The sequence below is a fragment of the Geotrypetes seraphini genome, chromosome 5, assembly GCF_902459505.1.
Source record: "Geotrypetes seraphini chromosome 5, aGeoSer1.1, whole genome shotgun sequence".
In the NCBI taxonomy this organism is placed as follows: Eukaryota; Metazoa; Chordata; class Amphibia; order Gymnophiona; family Dermophiidae; genus Geotrypetes; species Geotrypetes seraphini.
Window position 1 is genome coordinate 118,671,688 of NC_047088.1, and position 19,235 is coordinate 118,690,922.

At 40.0% G+C, this 19,235-nt stretch overlaps 1 protein-coding gene across 7 annotated transcripts in view; it reads left to right on the top strand.

Annotated features, from left to right (window-relative positions):
* COL6A3 (collagen type VI alpha 3 chain) overlaps positions 1 to 19,235 on the top strand; it is a 1,265,605-nt gene that overhangs the window by 223,878 nt on the left and 1,022,492 nt on the right. For all 7 annotated transcript variants that reach the window (XM_033946673.1, XM_033946674.1, XM_033946675.1 and 4 more), the window contains 2 exons: positions 1,486 to 2,097; positions 13,315 to 13,884. In XM_033946673.1, the coding sequence (XP_033802564.1) occupies positions 1,486 to 2,097; positions 13,315 to 13,884 (1,182 nt within the window). The remainder of the gene's footprint in view (positions 1 to 1,485; positions 2,098 to 13,314; positions 13,885 to 19,235) is intronic.

A 19,235-nucleotide genomic window follows, 5' to 3' on the forward strand; every position in this document is an offset into this window, starting at 1 on the left:
TCCTGCTCTGATTCTCTAAAAGACTGGTACAGTGTTTCTGGTTCTAACTCTTTTCAGATGTTGCCTCTTAGAATTTAAAAAAAAAAAAAAAGAATTTAAAAAAAGAATAAAAAATATTTATTAAAAAAAAAGAAAAAAAAAAAAAAGAATTTCTCCTTAAAGTTTCTTCAGGTTTAAAATATATAAAATATTTGAAATTAAGTACAAATCATTCTCTCATATATCATTCATACCACATATCACACACATTCGGGGCCCCATCCATTCATAAATCCACATAACATATTTCATTCATAGTTAATACATATAACTATCTGTATTCAAAAATATGAAACCCTATATCTTCCACAAGCCAGACTGAGACTCAGAGAGAACAAAGAAGACAGAAAAACAGAAAGTCACTGACACAAATTGGAGTCACTAATTCAAGATGGAGTTCTTAATACCTCTAGGAGTATGTTACGCATTACCTGATTTCCTCTATGATTCTGCCCCACCTAACACCTCACATAAATAGTGAATTCCCCTTTTCCTTTGCTATATATCGATTTCCTGGTCTTTTGTTTATCATCCTGACTTTTTCAAAGTTTTAAATGTGTTTGAGGAAGGTCTCTGTCACGCCCTGCTAACGCTTCTGCACCGTGTGCGCCAAACCAGGCCTCTTCAGTGCTCAGATGCTGTTATGGAATAGGCACTCCCCAAGCTGCACTAGAGCTCACAGTTATAGAACTGTCCCTTGAATATCCAGGTGGAACTTTAATTTCTGTGACTGGTATTTTAAAGCAAAGCTGAGTTTAAGTATCTAAGAGGATAGTTTATGGTTTCACCTTGATTCCAACCCAGACTGCTTAAATCCTTGTGAACATACTTAGCAAAATAAGTACCATTGAATATTGGGGGTCATCCTTTCTAGACTCATTCATGTAACTTTACAAGGTATATAGATAAGTTCTCTAGAATACTGATAAATAGATACACTTATTGTATGTTTGAAAATGAATAAAGATTTTTTTTTTTAAAAAAGAACATATTCTTAATATTTACTTATACTTTTCTTTTGAGCATATACCATTGAAATAAAAAATAAACATTTTGGATATTTATACAAAAGTACTTCATGCCATAGAAATTTTCTTCATTATTTTGAGAATTCAGCTAGTTTAAACCTGTTGAAAGATACCTACCTCCTGGAAGGAAGAACTAGAATGAGAGGGCATAAGATGAAGTTAAAAGAAGGTAGACTCAGAAGTCACCAAAAGAAATACATTTTTACAGAAAAGGGGTTGGATCCATGGAATGACCTCCCTGAGGAGGTAGTGAACGCAGAGTCTGTATCTGAGTTCAAGAAAGCATAGGACAGACATGGGATCTCATAGAGGGAGGAAGAAATAGTGGATGATAAATGTCTGAGTGTCTCTTATACTTGGATATTCCAAAATCATATTATACTAAATTTATTTTGTTTTCTTCAACTTAAAAAAATAGATAACATCAAGAAGGATATTGTGTTTCTACTTGATGGCTCTGATGATGTCAGAAGTGGTTTTCCTGCGTTGGTCAGCTTTCTTCTAAGACTAGTTGAAAACCTTGATGTAGGCCGTGACAAAGTGCGAATTGCTGTGGTCCAGTATAGTGATGATGTCAAAGTCAACTTCTATTTGGACACATACTCAGATCGTCTAGGGGTACTCAATGGTATTCGACATCTATCTTTGTTGGGCGGATCTTCACTCAACACTGGTGCAGCCCTAGATTATGTAACTCAAAATGTATTTACTAGTGAAGCAGGAAGCAGAGCAGCAGAAGGCATCCCCCAATTTTTGATCTTGCTGTCAGCTGGAAAATCAAGGGATGATGTGATGAGACCTTCAGCTGCTTTGAAAGCTGGTGGAGTTGTACCTTTTGCCATTGGAACCAAGAATGCTGATATCACAGAGCTTCAAACTATTTCTCTTACCCCAGATTTTGTTGTTGCTGTTCCTGACTTTGATCATCTAGAAACAGTTGAGCAGCAGATCTCACAGAAAGTTACTGAACTTACACAAGATCAAGTAGCAACTCTCATCCAAACTGTTTCACAACCTTCTACTTATGCAGGTAAGAAAATAATATATACACTCACAGTTCAATCATTATTATATTGAAAGGATTTCCAATGTTATAAAACATGGTTAGGTATCTTTCTGATAATATATTTTGTTGTTACGTGCCATCAAATTGGTGTTGACTCATGAATTGTACATTTTTGGTCAGGTGACTGTTGTTAGAAGAGTATCCATAAGTGGTGTTATTGTATTGATCCATTGCATTGCCTGTCTTCCTCTTTTGCACTGACCTTGAACCTTATCTTTCTCTTCTCATGATGTGTCTGAAGTATAAAAGTTGACGTCCTGTCATTTGAAATTCCAAAGAAAGCTTAGGTATGATTTTTTCCAACATGCATTGATTTGTTCTTTGAGCTGCCCAAAGTATGCACAGTATTCTTCCAACACCATAATTCAGAGACATCAAGAAGGGCATTTAAAAAAAACCCAAAACACATTAAAATCTAAAACAAAACATTCTTCTTGTAACATCCAAAACAATTGTCCTTCTTACAGCTATAATCAAACAGGAAAAAATGTCTAGATTTCCTGTTTGATTATGGCTATGAGATGAACATTTTTGCACTGAAAATGTCCAAAACAATTAGCCATTTTCCAAAATGAACTGTTAAACTTTTGAATGATAGACATTCATGTCCCTGATTTTTTATCTGGTATCATTTTCAAAAATATGGCCAAACAAATGTCTGCAGAATGGAGGAACAGCAGAATAGTTAGTGCAGTTGACTGTAAAACAATGGACACAGTTTCAAACCCTACTAAAGTCTTTTTTTAATGTTGTTGTTAATGTGATACCTCCAGGATCTGAAAAATACATACTGTATCTGAGGGCTCCTTTTACAAAGGTGCACTAGCGTTTTTAGTGCACGCACAAGATTAGCGGCTAGTGCGCGTTAAAACCGCTAGTATACCTGAATATAGTATATCACTTCAATAGCTTTAAGACTTGCAGGTATCTTATATGTATTTAAATAGGTATAATAAGATTTTTTTTGTTTCTGGAAGGCACAAAATTATTATTTAAAAAAGCTGAAATGAAACTTGAATCTATTTCCCTTGGTTTACAGTCTAGTCCACTGCACTGACCACTGCTTGTTTCTTTGTTCAGAATGGCCATAATACCTACAACTAACATTAGAGCCTGGTTTTCCCTTTCAGTTTCCCTGTCAGAGGAGAGGGAGATGGACAACAACCACTGGGGGATTAAGTAGGGATCATGCTTTAATCCCTCCAGTGGTCAGCTTCTCAATTAGACCAACTTTTTAAATTTCGACATGACTCAAACAGGTCTAGATGAAAACGTTCTTCTTTTTAGATGCGGATGTTTCTTTCCATTCAGAAATCCCTGTTGAATGTCCTACTTTTTGGTCCTCCCTAGTCCTGCCCAAAATATGCCCACAACATGCCCCCTTGCTATTTGGATGAACTGTAGTGTGAAATATCCAAATTCTAATTTTTCAAAATCAGGATTTGGATGTTTTTAACAGATTAATGTTTAAGGCATTTTAAGACATCCATATGCTTTGAAAATAAGCATCCAAATGCCTTACTGTCTTGCATCGTCATTGCAAACCAGAGACCAGTTGCTATGAAAAATCCAGAGAATACGAACAATATGACCTTGTGTCAACAGCCAATTTCTTTGAAGAAGAATGCTAAAAACTTACATGGCCAAGTTTTGGCCAATGCCTTCAACAGGGGTAAATCTCTTTAAAACATAAAAATAAAAGCAACATTCTAAATTGGATCATTTTAAAACAAGAAAACTTATAAAGTAGCAAAATCAATGTACCAATGCATTACAACAAATAGTAAAATAAATAAGTACATAAACAATAAAAATGGACAAAAACCAAGAGTAATAACTAAATAAAAACCAGACATATACAAATGGGTGTCTTACTATATTTCAACATAAAATATGCATTTCATATTTCTAAAAAGAAACAAAAGTCTATTCAAAATATATAGATTTTATATACATACTGTGGTGAGTAGCTAGTACACATCACCCAAACCCAGTAAGTCTATGCACTTTGAGAGCTGAAGGTGGGGAATTATCAAGAAGACACCTACGATGTCATCGCATACATGTTCCATTATCTGTCCTGTTATAGACTGGGATCCAATCATGGTGGAAGTAGAGAGAGACGGTTCCTGGGGAGCCATTTGCTTGCCAGAGGAACTGAAAGATGGTTGGCCATTTCACTGGGACAGGTTGAGGAGCAGTATCCTGATAGAATCTGGCAGACAAAACCCATGAAAGTAGAAACAGTTATGGGACTCACCTATAACTATAAGGTTTTACCCAATGAGGAAATGTTAGATCAATCACCCTTGCCTGAAAAACTGATACTTTATCCCCCTCTTCTACAAAGCCATGGTAATGGCCCCGAAGCCCATAGAGATGTAAAGGGCTTTGTGGCTGTTGTGCGGCTTTGTAGAAGAGGGGGTAAAGAAATGCAAAAAGGTGAACTTTTTTCTTGTTGATTTTGTGTGTGTATGCAAAAACAGCTGTGGGGTGAAGGATAGTCCTTGACGGTAGTTTCTTTCTTTTGGATATCCTGATAGAATAGGCTGTTTCAAGCTGTTTTAAGGCAAAGCTAGCCTTAAGCACTCCTCCAAATTCTGTATATAACACCTTATTTTGTGTGCACATATCATTGAGCACAGCCACTGCATCCACAACTTTATTTAATTAGCCTAATTGGCACTAATAATTGACAATTAATACTAATTAATGTTAACTGGCACTGATTAAATACTAAATAATACTAATTAATACTAATTAATACTGCTACTACTACTACTTAATACTAATTAATGCTAACACACTGATTAAAAGTTACATAGACAACGTGGTAGGTATATTCTATAAAATGATGCATGCCAGTTCTGAAAAGGGGGTGTGGCCATTGGAGGAGCATTCCTAGAACTTATGCGCGTTGTTACAGAATACACCTGATGCACACACAAGTTAGCCGCAGGCATTTAGACCTGGTTTTCCTTGGCCTAAATGGGTGTGCCTAAAAGTTATGACATGCACTGGTGCTAAGCATGATTCTATAAGGAGCATGTAACTTTTATAGGATCATGCTAAGCCCTGTACTAGTCAGTGCCAATGTTCTAGGTGCCATATAGAATCAGGGCCTGCATTAAAAATTTATTCAAAACCAATGTTAAATGAATTGAATCTGTTTGCTGTATAGAAACAGAGACAGAATCATTAGTCCCATTAGGACCTTAATTTCCAAAGCCTAAAGTGGTTAGTGGAACTAATTTGCATATGTACAACCTACAACAATTTGCCTTTATTCTTCTCTTTTTTATGAGAAAAAAAGATTCTAGAAATTACTATGAACTGAGGGCCTGATAATCTGCCTGGCTCTTGGCATTGAATATTTGCGTATCAGTTATCACTTAAAGTTAACCCGACCAGCCGATATTCAGGGATTTTCCTGAAAATTCTTTTGTTTTTATGAATTTGGTTTTGAAGAGTTATAGATGAATGTAAGTTATTTATTGTTGTACTGTCATTTGACTATGTATGATTTATGTGAACCGCTTAGGTTTAAGTGGAGTAAAAGTTTTTAAATAAATAAAATACCCAGTTAACTTAGTGCATACAGTAAAGTTAGAACAGCCTTAACTTTATGCAGTTACTTAGCTGTTTAGCAGACTGAAAATCACCACTAACTGGCTAAATGTATTTATTTAATTAATTTTCTATTCTGCTTTTTACCCAGAGGTCAGAATGGGTTACAGGTTAAACATACATAATATACAGTCAGGGCCGGTGTTAGGGGGGAACAAAGAGGCTTTCCTCCCCCTTGAAGGACTTGCACCTCAGCGTGGCTGCCAGTCCACTCCCTCCGATGTACTTAGTCCGGAACAGTCGGCAGCCTTGCTGAAGTGCAGGAAGGTTCTGTGATGACTGCAGAAGAAGTAAGTAATGTCGGAGGGGGTGGACCAGTAGCCGCAGTCATCACAGCCAGTTCACCCCCTCTGACATCACTTACTTCTGGAGCAGAGCCCTCAGACGCAGTCATCACGGGACCTTCCTGCATGGCATTGGTTTGGAGGGAGAAATGAGCATAGAAGGGTGGTGGAGGGAAAGAAAGGAGTCAGGGAGGTATGGAAGGGTGGTGGAGGGAGAGAAAGTGGGCAGCGTGGTATGGAAGGCTGGTGGAGGGAGAGAAAGGGGGCAGGGTGGTATGGAAGGGTAGTGGAGGAAGAGAAAGAGGGCAGATGCTGATGGAATTGGTGTGCAGGGAAAGTGGAGAGAGGCATAAGGGGGAAGGTTACTGGAAGGAATTGGAAAGAAAGGGGGCAGAAGCTGATGGAAGGGGAAAAGGGAGAGAGTGAAATGCAAGTGTAGGAGAGTGAGTGGGAGTGTGGAAGAGAGAAGGGAAGGAGAGGAGAGGAGAGAGATTCCAGACCATTGGAGGAGGGAAGGGAAGAAGAGGTATGCCAGACCAAGGAGGTGAAGGGAGAGATGGAAGGGGGAAGCATATAGTTTCTGGAAAGGGCATAGAAGGAGAGAAGATGCCATATAGAAGCGGCAGAGAGAGGGTAGACAGTGAATGAAAGGAAGAGAGTGATAAGAAGATGAGGAAAACTGAAACCAGAGAAGACAAAGGTAGAAAAAAAATTTATATTTATTTATTTTTTTGCTTTAGGGGACATGCATCACTGTTTCTGTGGTTTTGCATTGTATGCAGAGTCCAGCTTCTTGGTGGTTCAATTTAAGCTTTGTCTACGTATTTCTATTTTATCCCCTCTTTTACAAAACTGTAGAGCTACCAGCCGTGGTGCTAACAGCTCTAATGCTCAGAATCCTATGAGCATTTGAGTTGTTACCACCAAGGCTAAAAACCACACTACAGTTTTGTAAAAGGGGGCGGAGTTAGTTTGTGAGTACATATTCCATACTAGGCTGAAGGGAGATATGATTGAAGTCTACAAAATCCTGAGTTGAGTAGAACAATACAAGTGGATTGATTTTTCACTCCGTCAAAAATTATAAAGACTAGGGGGACACTCGATGAAGTTACAGGGAAATACTTTTAAAACCAATTGGAGGAAATTTTTTTTCACTCAAAAAATAGTTAAGCTCTGGAATGCATTGCCAGAGGATGGGGTCAGAGTGGATAGCGTAGCTGGTTTTAAGAAAGGTTTGGACAAGTTCCTGGAGGAAAAGTCCATAGTCTGTTATTGAGATACATGGGGGAAGCCACTGCTTGCCCTGTATTGGTAGCATGGAATATTGTTACACCTTGGGTTTGGCCAGGTACTGGTGACCTGGATTGACCACCATGGAACGGGCTACTGCGCTTGATGGACCATTGGTCTGACCCAGTGAGGCTATTCTTTTTCTTATGTGTTTTCTTTGTTTTGTGTGTTCAAAAGATATGGTTTTCTGTTAGGATTGACTGTGCAGGATTGATCTGTAGTAGCCTGGCTTGTTTAGTTTTACAATGGGTATATTCATGTTGTACTGCTCACTGCAGTATGTAAGATACTGCCTTTTCCTAGGTATTCTCTTGTGTGACATGTGGATTGTTACTAAAAATCATGTTTTTCATACAGATGGGGGGAGGGTGTAAAAAAATGATGGCCCCGGGTGTCACATATGTGTGAAGAAATCATTTAAAATTGTTGTAATATATGGTAGTAATGGTGGGTTTGGAAATTGGGAGAGGTGCCCCCTCCTTAATTTCTGCCCTGGGCCCCAGCATGTCTAAAACCGGCCCTGTATACAGTTGGTAGGTTACATTTTGATATAATTACAGTACAAGTTTATGATACAAGGTTGTATCCTAACTTGATACATACTGGGGATCTAATACCAATAAACACAATATAGAGTTTACAGGCTACAATTTTCCATAGATATCCTTAACAGTGCAAGTTTTTTCAATAGTTTCAAGTTTATTTAAAATTTGATTTATCGCCTAATTGTGTATTCAAGACGATATACAATGCTAAAATAATTTACAAGGGAATAATACAAATGCTATAGACATGACTTAAGGGACAAAACAGAACCACTAGGGAAGGCTGGGAAAAAAATACAATAATTAATAGAAAATGAGACAATTAAGGGAAGCTACAAAAGGAAGGGTTTAAAAGAAGGCAGAAATCTGAAATTGGGCTAAAAGAAATCAGAAGTCTAAAATAAAGTGTGCATTCTTGACTGTGGGATCTAATAGTCAAAAGCATCTTTAAAAAGAAAGTATTTTAACTTGCCATTGAATCTATCTATACAAGTGTTTATCCTAACTAGACACACATTAGGAATTTAATGCCAATATATGTGGAACAGCAAATTTTTTAAAAAAAAAGCCTAAGTCTGTTTTCAGCCTAAGTTGCTAGTCGCCCAAAGTCGGAAACATCCAAAGTCATTGAGATCTCTCAGAGTTGGATCCACTCCGGGTAGTGATGGATTCACTGTGGAGTTTTTCAAATCTTTTCAAAATATATTATTACCTCATCTTTTAAATTTATATCAATCACAACTGATTAAGGGTTGGTTTCAAACTACAGGCCTATTTAATTAATGTGGATGGGAAAATCCTGGCTAATTTATTGGCTTTAGGATTAGCCAAGGCTCTTCCTTATATGACTGGTATGCACCAAACGAGTTTCGTTGCTCAAAGACATTCTGCAAACAATACCAGATTGGCACTTCATATGCTCAATTTAGCAAAACAATAGACGATCCAGCCTTTTCTGTCTCTTTGGATGCAGAGAAGGCCTTTGATCTTGTAGAATGGACTTTCATGTATCAAGCACTGGATTGGTTTGGAATAGGATCTGGATTTATTCAAACGATTCAAACCTTGTATGGTTCCCCTTCTGCCAGATTATATATTAATAATACATTCTCAGAACATTTTTGCCTGGAGAGGGGAGTTAGACAAGGATGTCCCTTATCTCCTTTGCTTTTTATATTGTTTTGGAACCCTTGTTGGCCATTCAGCAAGCAAAGGAGATACAGAGAGTTCCATATGCAGGTTGAGATTATAAGGTTTCGGCCTAAGCAGATGATATTTTGTTTCATTTGAATAATCCTGAATCTACCATCCTGCATTTACTGGAATCGATTGATCGATTTGACAAATTTTCTGGTTACAAAATAAATTGGAGCAAATCAGAGGTTCTTCCATTAAATGTGCATTGTGTGAAAGGTTTATTTAACCCATTTCCTTTCCTTTGGAAGGAAAAGAGTATAAAATATTTGGGTATCATGATTCAAAAATCATTGGAAAATACAATGACAGTAAATGAAAAATCCTTATTATTGAAAGTCAAAGAGATAAAAAAATAAGAATTGCTGCTGCTGGATCAGACCAATGGTCTATCGTGCCCGGCAGTATTCTCGTGCGGCGACCCGTAGGTCAAAGACCAGTGCGTACTTTCCAGTTGAGCAGGAACTTGTCCAACTTTGTCTTGAATCCCTGGAGGATGTTTTCCCCTATGACAGACTCCTGAAAAGCGTTCCAGTTTTCTACCACCCTCTGGGTGAAGAAGAACATCCTTACGTTTATAAGGAATCTATCCCCTTTTAACTTTAGAGAGTGTCTTCTCCTTCTCCTTTCCTTGGAGAGGGTGAACAATCTGTCTTTATCTACTAAGACTATTCCCTTAAGTATCTTGAATGTTTTGATCATGTCCCCTCTCAATCTCTTTTCGAGGGAGAAGAGGCACAATTTCTCTAATCTCTCGCTGTACGGCAACTCCTCCAGTCCCTTAACCATTTTAGTCGCATGTTTTAAATGGTCTAAGTCACAATGTCTAAGTTTTGTTGATCCTGGGCTGTATAACTTTCGGTTATACATGCTGTACGACTAAGTCTAAGTCAGCCCACGTCCTGCCCAACTCCTGCCCTTGATACTCCTCCTCAAAAATGCCCCGTTTAGCTTTGGTCATTCAGCAGCACTATAAAGGCCTAGGTCATTTAAAAATTATTGGCACTTGGACATATTGGCACTTGGACATATTTTGACAATGTTCATCCAAGTGCCGACTTAGGCCGGTTTTTGGACGTTTTTCTCTTTTGATTATGAGCCCCATAGCCTTTGCAGTCTACATGTCTACATGACTCTCTTTGCAAGGTTTCCTCTACAGATCAGCGGTTGTTTTTTTCATCAGTCAACCCTATTCATGGATTACTCCCTCTATTCTTGCTGAAATCATTGGCATGATTTTTCCATTTAAAATCTCTACTATGATCAGAAGTTATAATCCATACGGATCATCACCTACAAATGGCCTATATTGACTAGCCAATTGGAGCAAAGGTTTTTCTTCATTAACTAACAGCATTCAGAATTAAACACTTACAGCAGTTTTCTCAAAGCTCTATCCATTCAAGGTAGTGTAATTTTTTTCTGACACACATGTTCAGAAGCAATTTTTCATCTTCATGACTGGACTCTAGATTCAGTGATTCAGTGATTCAGTGATACCTGGAGTACTGTGTGCAATTTTGGGGCCACATTATCGCAAGGACGTGCTGAGGATGGAGTCGGTCCAGAGAATGGCCACTCGGATGGTCTCGGGACTCAAGGATCTCCCGTACGAGGAACAGTTAGAAAAATTACAGCTATACTCACTCGAGGAGCGCAGAGAGAGGGGAGACATGATCGAGACGTTCAAATATCTCACGGGCCGCGTCAAGACAGAGGAAGATATCTTCTTTTTCAAGGGTCCCACGGCAACAAGAGGGCATCCGTGGAAAATCAGAGGCGGGAAACTGCAAGGTGACACCAGGAAGTTCTTTTTTACTGAAAGGGTAGTTGATCGCTGGAATATTCTTCCACTTCAGGTGATTGAGGCCAGCTGCGTGCCTGATTTTAAGGCCAAATGGGATCGACACGTGGGATCTATTCACAAGTAAAGGTAGGGGAGGGTCATTAGGGTGGGCAGACTGGATGGGCCGTGGCCCTTATCTGCCGTCTATTTCTATGTTTCTATGTTTCCATTTAATTTCCTCTATATGAGAGACTCCGCAAGCAGATTTCATGTATTTCTCTTCAGACTTCTGTTCCTCATCTCCTAAAAGTGGACGTTGTTCTTCTAAACTGGATGAACAAATTACAGATGTGTTCAGTCGCCCTTTTCTTTTTGGACACTTGTCCCACTCAAGCGAGAGATTACCACCATGTTTCAAATAGCTCCTCGGTGGCTCAGACAACCTTGATTTTTCTTTTTCAACTTAGTTGATGCCGACACCTCTGTTCATCTTTCCATCAATTCTTATGCAGAGTCAAGGTTCGATCTACATTCCAATCTTTAGCTTTAGCTCCTGACAATTTGGTATTCCTTAGGCTGAATTCAGCTGTTCCTCTTTTCACTCAGCCTAGTGCATTACTATTCACAGCTTCCAGGACATCAGCCATTTTGCAATGTTTCCAGCAGCAATGGACACCTTTTTTCTGCTAGATGTCTTATTCCTCATTAGAATCTGAGGTAATCTCTTGTTGGCTTCTCTCTCCCGATTTGTTGGATTCTAGCCTTAAACTCACTTCTGTTGCAGTTCGTCTTAGTACTATTACTGCCTTTCATCAGCCAGAGGATGGGACATCTATCTCTGCTCATCCTCTCATTCCTAGACTTATGAAAAGTTTTTTCAATGTACAACCACCTCTCGGTGGTATGGAATTTCAATGTGGTGCCTGTCCACTTACAGGAGTTACATTTGAATCAATGTGTTCCATGAACAGTTCTCTTTCTCATCTCTCTTGCATTTCTGCCAGACAAGTGAATGCACTTAAATCATGAGTAGCGAATCCACTTTTTACAGTGTTCCTTCCACACCAACTTTGTGCTTCGCACTCTTTCAAAGTTATTATCAATAGTTGTATCTAAACTTCTTCTCATAGTTTCTCACTGATTTTTATTCTTATCAATTGATTGTGCTACCTGTATTTTTTTCCAAGTCTTATTCTCTTCTAGCAGAATCGACTCTTTATACTATACACTGCAACTGAGCATTACCTGCTTGTTTGCAGTAGACTATATCGTAAAGATCATCTCTGCCACTTTTTGTCTCTTTTGACATTTTCAGGTTGAGGCATCCTGTTTTCGGGGATTTAATATCCAACAAGTTCACCGCATGCATTTTGTTTTCTTCTATTCAGACGGGGCTGCAATTAGAGAGTCGAGTTACAGCCCTTCAAAGGTTACAGTTTAGCAGCTTCAATATTTTTTTTCTCAATTATTCGATTGACAGAATAGATGAAGCCGCTATTTTTTCCTTGGTTCATATCTTTCACCTTCCCTTATTGTCTGGAACTATATCCAGACAGGATGGACCCTTCAGCCTCTCAGTATTTCAAATTTGATTTTCTACAAGGCCAACACTCCCACTGTCCCATTCTGGTTAGCTTGGAGGTAACCCACATGTGAGAACATGCTGTCCGCTTATCCTGGGATAAAGCACAGTTACTTATCATAACAGATGTTATCCAGGGACAGCAGGCAGATATTCTCACAACCCACACAACTCCCCTGGTTGACTTCTTAGCTAGTTATCTAAACTGAAGAGATGCGCACCCTATGTCGGGCGGGAAGGCACTCGCGTATGTGCGGTTTGGTCAGTAGCAAACTTTCTACAGTTCTTAAAGCAAGATTGCTTTTGCAGCTGTCCCTGGATAACACCTGTTAAGGTAAGTAACTGTGCTTTTACAACCTGTGCTTTGTTCTAGTAATTTAGAAAGAAATTGTGTTTACTTCTTTTCTCTTTAAAACAACCTCAAAAATATGCTCCTTATTTGACTCTTTCAAGATGTCCATTTTTTGTAAAACCTGGTACTTCCACATGTAAATCCTGACATTTACATATCTAGTCTGCAAAATTGGCACTTACATGTGTGTGAAAATCCCTGAATGGTTATACTCTATTTTTTGGACAAGTTTCGAATTAGATTAAGTGATCTTATTGGATGTGCATTCCCATATATCCTTTTATATATTTAAAAAATGGCTCCAAGCATAGAAAAGCCTTTTGAATAATACAGTACATGGGTAAATATGAACATCCTAATTTGAATGCCCTAAATGCTCTATGTAAAATCGAGCTGCACGGTATTTAGGCATACTGGTTGTTGGTTGCATTTTTTTTAATATTGGTCTCTTCACTATTGAACTTCTGAACATGAGATTCTTCCTCAATTCATTGTATCATTTTATTTCTTACTTACAGAAAGCAAGAGAGATATTTTATTCTTGATTGATGGTTCATCAAATGTGGCAGGGCTCTTCAACCCAATTCGAGATTTCTTATACAAGGTGATCGATGATCTGAATGTGGGACCTGACACAACTCGAGTTTCTGTTGCTCAATATAGTGACAACATCAAAGATGAATTCAGATTTAATACCTACTCTTCCAAGCAAGACATACTTAACCATATTAGAAAGATGAAATTAAAGACAGGAAGGACCCTCAACACAGGTGCAGCATTGGCTTATGCAAAGAATGAACTCCTGACAAGCAATGCGGGGAGCAGGATTGATGATGGGATACCCCAGTTCTTAGTATTACTTTCTGGAGGAAAATCAAGAGACAGAATTGATGAACAAGCAGATGCCCTGAAAAGTTCCAATGTTTTAACTTTTGCAATCAAAGCTAAAAATGCTGACACTACGGAGCTTGAAAAAATAGCTCTGAGTCCAAAATTTATTTTGCTTGCAGAAGACCTCACTACTATCTCAAACATACATCCAGAGCTTGTCAATTTGTTGAAAACAGACAAGATTGAAGTAATTGAAGGTAAAATTGAAGTGCATGCATTATTTTTTATTTATTTTTTTTAAGTGTTTTATTTGAAAAAGACACTTAGGAAATACAACAGTCAAAACATATACAAAATTGGTACAAACAGCAGAGTGCATGCATTATTAAATTACCTCTTTATTTTAGGCAGGGAGACTAAGGATTAGGAAGCGAGTCTTACAAGTGTCTCAAATTACAGAATCTATCAGCTGAGTGTATGACAGATTCAGAATATTTTGGGTTATATACAATTGCTTTAATTTCTTACTTAACATGTTAATAAAGCACCTTAAAGCTATGTTTTCTTTTAAAAATTACTAAATATGTATTTATTATACTTTTCAATGAGTTGAATTCCTTAATTCATCATTTGCTGAAGTTTATGTTGCACATTGAAGAAAAGGTGACTAGTGCTACCACTGTTTACTGTTGCAAAAATATTAAAATATGACTGACTTTCATCAATGCATAAATTACAGAACAATCGGACTAAAAACATACTTAAATACTCACACACCCAAGGAAGCCACAGGCATTCATGCCTGCTTAAGAGTAAGCATAAAAAGTGCATAAAACAGAAAAGTACACACATGAAAACTGATTTTGCCTGTGCTGCATCCAAACTCCTCCCTTTAACATGCCTACTCTAATTTACCCCACCCCTCCCTCCTTTTACAAAATTGTGAAAGCTGTTACTGGCGTACTGAATGCTCTGTGCTGCTCCTGACACTCATAGAGTTCCTATGAGTGTTGGGAGCAGTGCAGAGTATTCAGCGCACCGACCTACACAAAACAATTCTGCGGTTTTGTAGAAAGGGAGATTAATCTACAAGTATCTAATTGCACCATGCTTACTTTGAAGCATGAGGTAAAAGCCCACTTACTTGCTCAACCATATATAAAAACCATAAGAACTAACAAAAGAAGTATTAGCCAAGTATCCCAAAGAAGATAGCAGTGGCTTTCTTCAGGTGATATGTCTTTTTAAACCCCATTATGTAAACTTTGTAGTCATCCCTTTTTTTTATTAAGTCAAACTCTACTGGTATCTTTGACAATAATCCTATGTTCTACTAAGCTCCTCCACTATTTTAGCCTGGTAAGATGCTGGTGGCTGTACAGCATTGCTTGACTTAGAACTGGGTTCTAGCAAGTTTTACCTAGTCTGCTAAGTTCCAACTTTTGCTCGTTCTGTTTGGACTTTCTTAGCTGCTTGAATGCTATCGGTGTGAGAGGTGAGTGGAGCACCAGGATCGAGGTCTGACACCTGTGGATGACATCAGCTCCTCCACTATTTTATCCCATTAAGATGCCAGTAGCGGCTTGTGCTCCTTAGTGAGGCCCTTGAAGAACCATTGGTTTTAATTTGTTTTAATTTAAATTTGTTTAAGGTGTCTATGATTTCTGTTATTGTAGGTCAGGGCAGATATGGTGAACTTGGTGTTTATTATAAGCAAAGAATATATCAAGAAAGGGTAAAAAAAAACAAAAAACTCCAACCTTGCTAGTAGTCCCTATTAGACAGATTATGCTTATTATAAATCATTTAAATGTTGCTATGATTAATGCAAGATCAGTTAATAACAAAGATCTTGATTGATATTCTTAGTGATATGAAATTGGATTTTTTTTTTTTTTTTAAATAGTGGAGACTTGGTTATCAGATAATGAAGGGGGTTAACCTAGGGATTTGGGGGGAAATCCTGTAAGGTCGCCTGTCTCATCAGCCACCTAAGAAGCAGCTGAAAATCGCAGACTGGTATCCTATACAGAATTGTATCTGCCCTAACAGACAGACATCTAACCACCCTGATTCTCTAACCAGTGCTCATGTCACAAGCGCCGGTTAGAGAATCATGTTGCCATCAGCTGATCGCGGGCAAGGGAATCCCCCTGCCACCATCAGCTGAATAGCTGTGGCAGCCCTCCCATAAAGTCCTCCAGCAGGAGGGATGCCTACTCCCTCCTGCTGGAACCCTCAAACCCCCCCTTGATAATTCTCCCAGCAGGATGGATGCCCACTCTCTCCCCCAGAACCCCCAAACTCCTCCAAAAATTCCCCCTGTAAAATTCCTCCTATGAGAGGAGCTTTGGGTTGTGGGGTATAGTGGGGGTCTAGAAGTTTGAGGGGAGTGTGGGGGGAGGGTCTGGAGGGGGTGTCACCTGTTGGAGAAGTTTGGAAGTACTGGGGGGGAGGTTCTGGCTGGAGGCAGTGGGATCCATCCTGCTGGGGAATTCTCGGGGAGGGTTGGGGGTCCCAGCAGGAGGGTGTGGGTATCCTTCCTGCTAGGGGAATTCCCAGTGCGGTTTGGTGGTTCCAGTGAGAGGGAGTGGGCATCCCTCCTGCCAGGAGACTTCATGGGAAGGTGTTCCTTGCTGTAGCTAGTCACCTGATTGCAGCATGGGGATTCCCTTGCTGTGATCTATCCCTATCAGAAATGTAGGCCAGAATATTGCTAACCTACATTTCAGGCATCTGTTGCAGCTTTAGGCAGACACTTAGAGCTGCTTAAGCTAACTTAAAGCAACACCCACCAGGGCCGCCATCAGGGCAGTACTACCAGTCCTGCATTCAGAGGCCAGGAGCTGAAAGGGGGCCCGGGCTCCCCCAGGGTCACAAGCATAGTCTCCTCTCCTTCTCCTTACCTGCCCTGCCGCAGCACACAGCTGACCAGAAGTCTTCCCGATATCAGCGCTGACGTCGGAGGGAGAGCTTAAGCAAAGCCCTCCCTTCCTCCGACGTCAGCGCTGACATCGGGAAGACTTCCGGTCGGCTGCTTGCGGCAGGGCAGGTAGGGAAAAGGCAGTCGTGTACCGAAGAGGGGGGGGGGGCGGTCCGCCCCGGTGCAGCCATGGGGGGAGTGTGCACAGCCGGTCAGGTCCCCTTAGCCTTGTGGCGCTTCCCCCAACCGACCGACAACAGGCCCGGCCGACAAACTTCCCTGCCCCGTAGCAGCGAATCGAAATTACCTTCTTACAGCAGTTTCAATACTCCAGCTGCTGTAAGAAGGTAATTTAGATTCGTGGCTACAGGGCAGGGAGGTTTGTCCGACCGGGCCTGTTCTGTTGTCGGTCGGATGGGGAAGCGCCACAAAGGTAAGGGGCAGGGAGGGAGAAAGGGAGGAAAGGTGGAATGGAGAAGAAAAGACGCTTAAGGGAAATGGGTAAAACTTAGGGGGGAGAAGGCCGCTGAAAGCACTGGGGAAGACAAAGGGGTGGAGAAGGACGCTGAAAGGACATGGGGAGGACGGGAGGGTGGGGAGAAGGACGCTGAAAGCACATGGGGAAGACAGAGGGGGAAAAAGGACCCTGAAAGGACATGGGGAAGACAAAGGGGTGGAGAAGGACGCTGAAAGGACATGGGAATATGGGGGGAGAAGGACGCTGAAAGCACATGGGGAAGACAGAAGGGGGAGAAGGACCCTGAAAGCACATGGGGAAGAAGGACGCTGAAAGGACATGGGGAAGACAGGGGGAGAAGGACACTGAAAGCACATGTGGAAGACAGAGGATGCTGACAGGACATGGGGAAGATGGGAGGGAGAAGGACGCTGAAAGGAAATAGGGAAGAGAGAGTGGGGAGAAGACGCTGGCAGGGAAGAAGACAGAGATGCCAGACTATGGGGGGAGCGGAGGGAAGAAGATGGGTGCCAGACCAATTTGGAATGGGGGAGAAAGGGAGAGGCACAGTAACAGAGCAAATGGAAGACACAAAAAGAAGAGAGACAGTGGATGGAAGGAATTAAATGAGAACATGAGGAAAGCAGAAACCAGGCAACAAAGGTAGGAAAAAAATTCTTTTTTTTTTGCTTCAGGATAAAGTAGTATATTAGTTGTGTTGATAAAAATTTATAAACATTAGAGGCTCTGGTAGAAACCCATTTACAAAGTATGTATTCTTCCCAATTAATATTTCCAAATTAATAAAGTCTTTTTGCTTATTTTTAAATGGGTTTCTACCAGAGCCTTTAATTCATTAGCATAATTAAATGAAATAACTATTTCTGTAGTTTATAGGGACGGGCGGGGATGGAGGAGATTCCTCACGGGGATGGGCGGGCACGGAGGGGATTCCTCGCGGGGACGGAGGGATTCCTCGCGGGGACGGGTGGGAGTCCTCATGGGGACGGATGGGGACGGGTGGGACTTTTGCGGGGACGGGTGGGATTTCTGTCCCCGCGCAATTTAAACATGCACCTTTCTTCCTCCATCCCATGCACCTTTCTTCCTCCATCCCATAACACATACAGCCTGGTGGTGATGATTATCAGATTGATTCATAAATATATAATGATGTTATGAGTGTGCACCTCTTCCTTCCCATCCTCCTTAGCATGTCACATACAGCATGTTACATTACATAAAGTCTGTGTAATGTAACATGCTGTATGTGAAATGCTGAGTAGGATGGGAAGGAAGAGGTGCACACTCATAACATCATTATATATTCATCCATAGCTGCATGTTAATGATGTGCTCATATGCACTTATTTATCATCATAACATATACATCATCATTAACATGCAGCTGTGGATGTGTAAGGACAGGCTGATGAGGATGGATGGAAAGGAAGGAAGGTGCACATATCAACATATCGTACATTTTTAACATGCATGATTCAGCTATAGGCAAGCTGAGGAGGATGGGATCATACAGATGTGTATGTTCAGATATGCGCTCAGATGTATATGTTTAGATATGCGCTCAGATGTGTATGTTTAGATATGCGCTCACATATACGGTCAGATATGTATGTTCAGATATGCGCTCAGATGTGTATGTTTAGATATGCGCTCAGATGTGTATGTTTAGATATGCGCTCACATATACGGTCAGATGTGTATGTTCAGATATGCGCTCAGATGTGTATGTTTAGATATGCGCTCACATATACGGTCAGATGTGTATGTTCAGATATGCGCTCAGATGTGTATGTTTAGATATGCGGTCAGATATGTATGTTCAGATATGTGCTCGGTCAGATATGTAAGGACTAGCAGACACATTAATTATTTTGTCAGATCAATCAGTTCTGATCAATTAAATAATCGATTGTAAATAATTTTGTACATTTTTATTAATCCGTTTGATCAATATCGATCGGAATTCTTTTTCTGTTCGATGGTATCCGATTAAAGCAGCTAATCCTGCAACAGAGACCTTCAGTGCAATTGTGATCTACTTCTGGCCTACAAAGGTCAAAAGAAATCCTTAACTGAGATTTTACATTCAAAAGTGAATTATAGCTACTAGCACTATTATTTATTAGTTATTTATTATGCAGATGTTTGTTAGTTTGTTATTAGTTCAGTATTAGACATATGTTAGTTTAGAATAGATAGGTATA